At 41.8% G+C, this 9,332-nt stretch overlaps 1 protein-coding gene across 1 annotated transcript; it reads left to right on the forward strand.

The window, feature by feature from the left end:
• Positions 1-3,718: 3,718 nt before the first annotated feature.
• On the forward strand, positions 3,719-8,378 carry LOC103353204 (retinaldehyde-binding protein 1-like). The gene is given in 8 exon segments (XM_008276056.1): positions 3,719-3,755; positions 4,924-4,959; positions 5,522-5,650; positions 5,758-5,962; positions 6,882-7,060; positions 7,143-7,301; positions 7,379-7,489; positions 7,572-8,378. Coding segments are annotated over 7 exon segments (978 nt in total). The 5' UTR covers positions 3,719-3,755; positions 4,924-4,950; the 3' UTR covers positions 7,758-8,378.
• The last annotated feature ends 954 nt before the right edge of the window (positions 8,379-9,332 follow it).

A 9,332-nucleotide genomic window follows, 5' to 3' on the forward strand; every position in this document is an offset into this window, starting at 1 on the left:
AGTGAATATTTGAACTTTACACAATGTCAAAATATATTTCTAAAATGCCTTTTGTCATCAGTTTCCTGACTGATGAAGAATGGAACAGCATGTTCTGTTGCCTCTGACTCAATATTTAATAAAACCAGATTGTTGTAAATCTTCATAAGCATATTGATGCACAAGAGAAAACAGAGCACAGCTGCAAAATCCTTTATAAAACTAACAATGTTGTAAAATGGTCAAAATAAAATGTCAAACTGTAACCTTCACACATCAATTTAAAGAAGACAAAAATGTCCTTGTTATAAAAAAAGCCAGAAAAATATTATATATTAATATTACTTTTCACTTTCACTGAGTTATAGATGTTTCAACCAACATCATTCCTGATCACAACTACCAAATATTCATTGACTTTCAGGATTTTTACACTTTAAAATGTAGTTTTTCATGATGTCACTCTTGTTTTTTAAATGAAGAAGAATAAAAAAGTTGGTTTTCCATTAAATAAGCAGTCAGTGGAATTTTTTTTGTCTGTGTGTAAATCACACTTTGGGATATGTCACTGATTAGACACTGAGTATGATGCAGATAATTATTATTTTTTTTATTGTGCAGCAAAAAGCTCAAAAATGTCCCTATGGTTCTGGAAAGATAAAGCCAAAGTGATTTGTTTCTAGTAACGGGAGAGATGATCTACCTGTAGAAACAAGGCAGGTTTGAGAAAATTTCATACTTTTATTAGAGATAAATGATAATGAAAGGTGTGAGACAGGCAGACAAAAGAAGCATGTGTAGAAGCAAAACAGACAGAAGGATGACGTTGACAAAAACAACATAACAAAGAACATGACAGTGTGGCAGAAGATTTGGGGAACAGAGAGCTGAAATATTTACTGGGGGGTTGTTAGTAAATGGAAAACAGGTGAATGTTGAAATCAGGACTCATGATTAAGGACTGAGAAGCAGCTGAGCAGCTGAGGGGGGAAAGACATGTGACTGAAACAGGGAGGGAAGTCTGAGGACATCTAGTGGACAGAAGAAGAGCAACAGAAGGAGAAAAATGGACAGGCCTTGGACAAGAAACATGACAGAAACCAAATGTAATAAAAGGAAACAGCATCTAAAAAAACATGACTTCATGTGTGTACATCTGTAGCCATGATGACGGCTCTTTGGGTGGGAAACGTTGGTTATTTATTATACCTTCGCCCTAAGTTGGGATAGGCTCCAGCCCCCTCCCCCAGGGCTGCAAGGTGGGCAGTGGTTAGCACCATGGCCTCGCAGCAAGAAGGTCGCAGGTTCGCGTCCCGGTGAGGACACCATAATCTTTCTGCGTGGAGTTTCCATGTTCTACCCGTGCAGCATGGGTTCTCTCCAGGTTCTCTTCTTCCTCCCACAGTCCAAAAACATGTTGAGGTGAATTAGTGATTCTAAATTGTCCGTAGGTGTGAATGTGAGTGTGCTTGGTTGTCTGTCTCTACGTGTGGCCCTGTGATAGACTGGTGACTGGTCCAGAGTGTCTCCTGCCTTCACCCTGAGTCAGCTGGGATAGGCTCCAGACCCTAGTGAGGATTAAACGGTGTATAGATAATGGATGGATGAATGAAGTCAGGGCAATTGTTTATCCTGCATCTGATCCAACTGTAGATGGTGGATGGATTGGACTGTGGACTGTGGATGGATCTGCAGTATTTCGTGATCATGTGCAATATTTCGATTTCATATTCAGTTTTTGATTATTATGTGTGATGTAACTTTACCCACTCAGAATCATTTCCATTATTATTTATGACTTTTTCTATTCTAGTCTTGTTTTAGTTTACTTATTTCTATTTCCAGTAATGTACTAAAACCTTATTGCTTTCTACTAGACACTGCATTTATTCTCATGTTAGGTTATAATATTTTCTGACCAATATCTGGCAAAAAAAACACAACAACAAACATCCTTCCAGAATAATACAGCTCTATCTTACCCTGTCCTGTCCTGTCTTATCTAATCTATCATTTCCTGATTAGCATTAAATATAAGGTACAGATGTGGTTGAGTGGAATTTCATGATCTAAAATTGTTTGTCTTGACCTAAAGAGTTGTTCCATTTCATCCTGAGATGAACACGGATGTCGGCATCAAATTTCATGGCAATCCCTCTGACTAATGTTGAAATATTTTGCTTAAATTCACAAATGTCAACCATAAGGTGGCACCAAAGTCAGATGGATTCATCCTCTGAGGAACATGACTGTCTGTACTAAATGTTAGTCCAACCATCAGCTGGTTAGATATTTACTGGAACAACCAAATGACTTAAACTCCGATTAGAAGTGCATGTTTCAGCCTAAGAATGTACATTTCTGAATCACAAATATCACCACGATGAATAATAATTAAAAGCAATTACAAGACAAACCCCACAGTTTCCAAATAATAAAAGCAAACCGCTGATTCTCAGTTACTATAATTAACGACTGGCACGAAAAGAGAGGGAGGTCTGTGTGATGTTGTGCAATCATGGATAAGTAATCCATAATCTGACACCCAAAACAAGTGGTCTCCTCTGAGGAGGATTTCAAAGAATGTGCAGGAAGGAATGTTTAAAGTGAAGCAGAAAGAGCCGCTGCTGCTTTAGAGGTGGTCGACTCGCTCATATGACATTTCCACGCGAGTATCGAGCTGAAATTCCACCTTTCATGTCGCATGTGGTGGGTTGACATCCAGACTGACCCTGGGCCGTGAGACACAGCAGTGAGAAAATAACACACAAAGTCTCACACAATATGATGTGACATTTGGGAGGTAACACATGAAAACCTTAAACACTGACGCTGTGTGTTGTGGACCATTCAGTTTGAAGCGTGTGTGTTCTTGTTGACCATCAGTTCAGACTACGGTGGCCTAGATGTACCAAACTGGACAAAACTGGACAAAACACAACAGTTTGTTTTGCTTATGTGCTTCGTAACTGTTTAAATGTGGGTCAGTCCATCTGATATCATTACATTTTCAAACCAATTTCGGCTCAAACTTCTCTAATTTGCCCTAAATTTTCTATAATATATAATATGGAGGCTGCAAGGTGGAGCAGTGGTTATCACTGTTGCCTCGCATTAAGCAGTTTGTCAGTTTGTGTCCTGGTGAGGACACCCAGGACCTTTCTGCGTGGAGTTTGCATGTTCTCCCCGTGCAGCGTGGGTTCTCTCCGGGTTCTCCGACTTCTTCCCCTAAGGTCCAAAAACATGTTGAGGTGAATTGGTGATTCTAAATTGTCCGTAGGTGTGAATGTGAGTGTGCTTGGTTGTCTGTCTCTAAGTGTAGCCCTGTGATAGACTGGTGACCTGTCCAGGGTGTCCCCTGCCTTCACCCTAAGTCAGCTGGGATAGACTGATTCTGATTCTGATTCATGAAATGTTGAGGCTGTCTTACATCCGATGAGGTACGTTAAAATGATATACTTTCATGAAAAGCCACTTTTTCTGTATGGTCAGTTGGATTTCTAATATTCTGTTAGTTTTGGAAACCCATCGCAATGTTGTTGTGTTTTGCCCCCATAGAACCATCCCAGAATGACAGCCCAGCCCCTCTCCTCCTCCGTCCAGCTCCGCCTCCACTTCACAGTTTGCACTACGTAGATTAGCCACTGGTAGTAATCCACTGTGTCATTTTAATCCTACTTTGACTGACGTTTGTGTGGCTCCTCCCCTCCCAGTCCTTTCTGCCCCTGTGTGCTCCTCTGCCACTCTCTGTTGCCCTCTCATCCTGTCTGCTCAAGGTAAGGCTGCTCTGCTCCTCAGATCAAACAAACCAGAGATACATCAGGTGGCGGGTATGTAAACATTATCAGTGTAATGGTGTTAGTCAGTGTGGTGATTACAGGCCACCAACAAAGTAACCAAGCCCTCTTTTGATTGGACGTTGAATGACATAAATCTGTGTTCACTCTAATGAATGAATGCATTGTAAAATGTAAATTCAGTGTTTTTGCAATTTATGTTTAGCTCATGCTAATGTTTCCTGTTTAGTATTTGATTTACATTTTTGCCTGGAGAGATGCTGTAGAGCATCTGTACCAAGATTCTCAGTTGGATGACTTTTAAGCAGCTAATATCAACACCAATATTTGACTTTATTTTACACTAAATTAACGCTATTTGGCCAAATAGATGCTGTAAGGTTGTTATTATTTTAAAGAACAATTTCAATGAGATTGCAATCCAATATAATATTACCACAAAGGTAAGCATCTAGTTTCAGGTTTATGTAACTGCTACACAGAAGGTACTTACAGAATGTCTTCTAAATGCTTGGATGTAAAAAATATTTGGTTTCTTCACAATAAATATTTTTATATACATTAAAAAAAAAAAAACTTATGTTGCACATCTGTTGCCAAATCCAAACAGCGACATATCTCCTTGTTAATATATATTACAAAAAATAACTTAAAAAGAGTTTAAAAATATGTAGGATGTGTAATATTATAAGAAATAATCATAAAAATTGTGTTTTATGTCCTTTCTTGCTGCTTGGATTTAAAAACAGTTGCCACTTGAAAAATGGGTTACATTTATTTTTCCTTTTCTGTGAAGTAGGTGTTCAGAGATCACTAGATATTTATTTAGCAGAAAAAGTGGATGCTTAGCTCTGTGACTCAGATCTACTCTATTGTATCAGCCCATTATGTAAGAGGATGTCTGCTTCAGCAACAAGGAAAAGAACCAACATTTGGACTTCACTGAACCAAAATAAAATATGTCCTCCTCTCCCTGTTTTTACTTATGTGGTTCCTTTATGTACATTGGTTATGTAACGCATCAAGAACTGGACTGATTCTTGATCTTGTGACTTTTTCTTTAACAAACTCAAACAAAGTCACAGAAAGACTCTTTACGGTTTGTTGTGCTCATGTTCTGTTTGTGCCAATTCTTCTGTCTTCACAGTGGTGGCTGCTGTGAGACGCTGCAACCATGGCTGCTGTAAGTTTAATTTATGTGCAACAACTCACAGAAAGCACTCGAGTGTCACTTTGTCTCTGTTTATGCTGCTTCAGTCAGCATCTGGCCCCAGCTCAGGGTTCAGTTAAATATCTTGGGTTTGGGTGAAAAAGCTCTTGCTGCTTTGACTGTCAGCGCATGATGCCGCTTAGGGCTGTTATTGTGCCAGTAGATGCTGGCACTGGGATGGAACCTTAAGCTGTTTTTAAGAAGTGGCTTTAGAAGTCCTTTTACCTAATCATGTGAAGCAGATTAGCCGGATGCTCGCCAGTGTGCATCGTTTTGGTTCTGCTCCGGCTCACATGTGTTGCAGGTTCTTCTGTGTGTGTGTGTGTGTGGTTTATTTGTAGAAACACTTAAGGTCAATGCAACGAACTGCAGCTGAAGCATGTACAGGAGTGATGCACTTTTGTTGTTTAAAAACCAAAGCTGCTGTTAAATACAAAGAGGATTTCAACCAAATGACTATGTTAATATGTGGCAGTACACCCAAGAAACAGGAGGAAAATGTGACTGATAATAACCTGCATTCATGCTTGTGCAGACTGGAACTTTCCGTATGGTGTCAGAGGAGGAGCAGGCCATGAGGGCAAAGCTGGAGCATTTGACAGTGAAGGATCATGGGCCGGTGTTTGGGCCGTGCCACAAACTGCCTGGACACACTGTGCAGAAGGTAAAATAGCAACAACATAGCAGAAATATTCATTCTGTCACTGGTGGCCTCATATGTTCCCTGTGCAGAAGATGTTGTAACAAGTTTCATGTGTTTTTTTTTCGCAGGCAAAGGATGAGCTGAATGAAACAGATGAGAGACGGGTGTCGTCACTGAAGGACCTGAGGACCATGATGAAGGACAGGGCAGCGGAGGGAGACGATCTGGCCAAACTGGTGCTGGAGCGCTTCGGGGACACACCGGACTCCCTGCTGCTGCGCTTCCTCAGAGCCCGAAAGTTTGACATCGTCAGAGCCCACGAGCTCCTGAAAGGTGAATCAGCCACCTATGAATCCACACAACTTCATATTTCAGAGATCATGTTATTTTTTTGGTGCACATTATTAAAACACCCATATGCTTTCTGCAGACATTTTCTGACTCTGCAGATATTTTCCATCAGTAATTGAGGGTGAGACCTCTTTTGTGCTCTGTATTTGCATGAGTTCTGTCCATCTATGAGACAGAGAGGCATGTGTTCATTAATTGGGGGCTTTGAGATGCCTCTGAGTTTTCCCCTGACAAAGCCCTCCTTTGTGTCCAAATGGGACAGCAAGTTTGCCTTACTAGTGAGCCCTCGGGGCTCTGATGGGAACTCCACCTTGCCTTGTGCTCACTCTGTTGGGAGAGGAGATGAGATATGTATTTGTTATGTTTTTGTCTTCTTGATGAGAAAAATGCAAAGTAAAATCATGTTTACTTGCTACAACCCTGCAACTGTAACCAACACTCCACTAAATTAAACCCTGAGCTGACCTTTAACCCTAAACTTGATAAACTTTCAAGTGTCGCTGTGATTGTGAATGCAATCCCAGCAAACCTCAGCTTCACAAGTAATATGTGCACAGTACAAAGCTGATTTTCTTCCCCACTTTTTGCTTTTGTTTGATTATTTGGTTCTCACAAAGACAGAAACTTGTTAGAGTGAGTAGGGGGTGTGATGTGAACTTGCTCTGTAGGGTTAATTGCTGAATACATGCACACACACACACACACACGCAGATGGACTCACACATTTACTGTGGGTTAATTGGTGCCTCGGCATGAAGAGGCTGCACTGTAACTGCACTAAGACAGTGGAGTCATTGTGTTTGACCTGCAGCGAGCAGCTACGTTCAACACACAGAAGGTTTGTGAAGCACTTCTAGAGAATGTGGCTGATATTTTTAGTTGAATGTGTGTTTCCTTTTAGGTTACGTGCGCTTCAGGAAGGAGTATCCGGAGCTGTTTGAGAACCTGACCCCCGAGGCGGTCCGCAGCACCATCGAGGCCGGTTACCCCGTGGTTCTCCCCAGCAGGGACCGGTTCGGCCGCGTGGTGCTGCTCTTCAACATCGACACCTGGGACCTGGAGGAGATCACCTTTGACGAGGTAGTTGCACCCCTTAGACATGCATACAACCTGAAACCTTTCAGAACTCACTCAGCATCACGTGTTTGTGTTTGTGTAACAGATCTTGAGAGCATACTGTGTGATCCTGGAGAAGCTGCTTGAGAATGAAGAGACCCAGATTAATGGCTTTGTCCTGATCGAGAACTTCCGAGGCTTCACCATGCAGCACGCCTCGGGGATAAAGCCGGCTGAGCTCAAAAAGATGGTGGACATGCTGCAGGTCAGGATCTGTGAGTTTCTTCATGTATAGGCTCAGAGCTTCCCTTTTTTTTTAAAGATCTGTGTGTTTTCCTGCAGGACTCCTTCCCGGCCCGTTTCAAGGCGGTCCACGTCACCCACCAGCCCTGGTACTTCACCACCACATACAACGTGGTCAAACCCTTCATGAAGAGCAAACTGCTGGAGAGGGTACGAACAGAAACGTACCGTCATCTCTGATCTCAATCTGATCAACCTCGATCTCATCTCCTCTGTTCTTAACTCTCCTCAGGTCTTCATTCACGGCGACGAGCTCGACAACTACCTCAAAGAATTCGATGCAGATCTCCTACCTGCGGATTTCGATGGAAAAGGCCCCGTGTCTGACTATCAAACCATCGCCAACAAGGTCTTTGGCTCTGAAGACACTGCTCTCTGAAAGAACTATTCAAGCCCAAGAATAGAGTCCTCCACCTGAGATGCTTCTTGTGTGATCAGATCAGATACGTGGTCTATTTTGGAGCTAGGTTGTTTTTTATTGTTATTACTCAAGGAAAAAAAAAAGTATCTAGAGTTAGAAGCAGGGGATGGTTTGCAAATGAGAAATGTGGTACAAAAGGAAAAGAAAAAGGAAGTTTAGATATCACAGAGAGAATAACTGATAGTTAACATTTGTTACTTTGCAGCACTGACATTCCTTGCTATTGCATGAGCGGATCAAGAATGAGAGAGTTGGTTATGTGACGATGTAGATCACAACAAGTTTCTTTGCCCTAAAAAAAAAAATCACAAGAACAGGCTCATGCCTAAAACCCTGTCAGACGAATTAAGTCGCTGCAGATTCTGTGTATTACGAGGGTGAATTTTAGGTTTGCGTGCAGAGAGAAAACCGATGAGGGAAAAGCCTGCATTAGAGTATTGTTTAAGGAGCGAGGTCCTCCTGATGCAGTGCCTTGGAAACCGTCTCCACAGCCTTCTTTTCAGATCTGACAGCATCACAGAGCTGTGATACTCAGATGCCTGAAGTAACATTAGCATCCATTGTGAAGTTTTGTGTTGGGTCGGGAAATGTTCAATAAAATAGATGTTTTTGTGTGTGCGTGTCTGTGGTTTTATATGAATTGCCATTTTTGTCATTTGCCCACCTGTTCTTCCATTTACCTGAGAGCAGGATTATCAGATAAACCAGGCTTACTTCATAAGTATTTGCAGCTAATTCTGCTTCGGAAAGGAGGAGTCTAACCTAAGTTGCCATGGAAACCTATCCCCTTCGGACTCCCCGTCTTCTTCAAGGTAGTTTTCAGGCTTAGCAGCTACCTCAGGCTGATCTGTGAACGAGTCAGTTTGTCGTTCATGTCAGACAAAACACAAGTTGACATGAGCTGCATATACTGAAGTTAACATCTGAGCTCATATGTTTTTCTTGTTCTGCACATTATTCCAGTATATAAATATGCTGCATTTAAAACAAAACTAAGAAACAATTGAGACGTCCATAAAATAAAATAAAAAAAGAAATAAATAAAAGGAGTAATCATCCAATTTAAAGATACTTAAAGAACCATCCATCCATTATCTATACATCGCTTAATCCTCACTAGGGTCGCGGGGGGGCTGGAGCCTATCCCAGCTGACTTAGGGCAAAGGCAGGGGACACCCTGGACAGGTCACCAGTCTATCACAGGGNAGTCTATCACAGGGCTACACTTAGAGACAGACAACCAAGCACACTCACATTCACACCTACGGATAATTTAGAATCACCAACTAACCTCAACATGTTTTTGGACTGTGTGGGAGGAAGCCGGAGAACCCGGAGAGAACCCACGCTGCACGGGGAGAACATGCGAACACGCAGAAAGATTCCGGTGCTCCCCACTGGGACGCAAACCGGCAACCTTCTTGCTGCGAGGCAACAGTGCTAGCTAACTGCACCACCCTGCAGCCCTACTTAAAGAACCCTCTGGTGAAAATCAAGTTTTTAAAAAAAATCTTGTTGAAATGTTAATATGGTGTGTTTTTATATTCTAGACAACAATTTATGAACAAAATA

This window comes from Stegastes partitus, unplaced genomic scaffold (assembly GCF_000690725.1).
Source record: "Stegastes partitus isolate 25-593 unplaced genomic scaffold, Stegastes_partitus-1.0.2 Scaffold64, whole genome shotgun sequence".
NCBI lineage: Eukaryota > Metazoa > Chordata > Actinopteri > Pomacentridae > Stegastes > Stegastes partitus.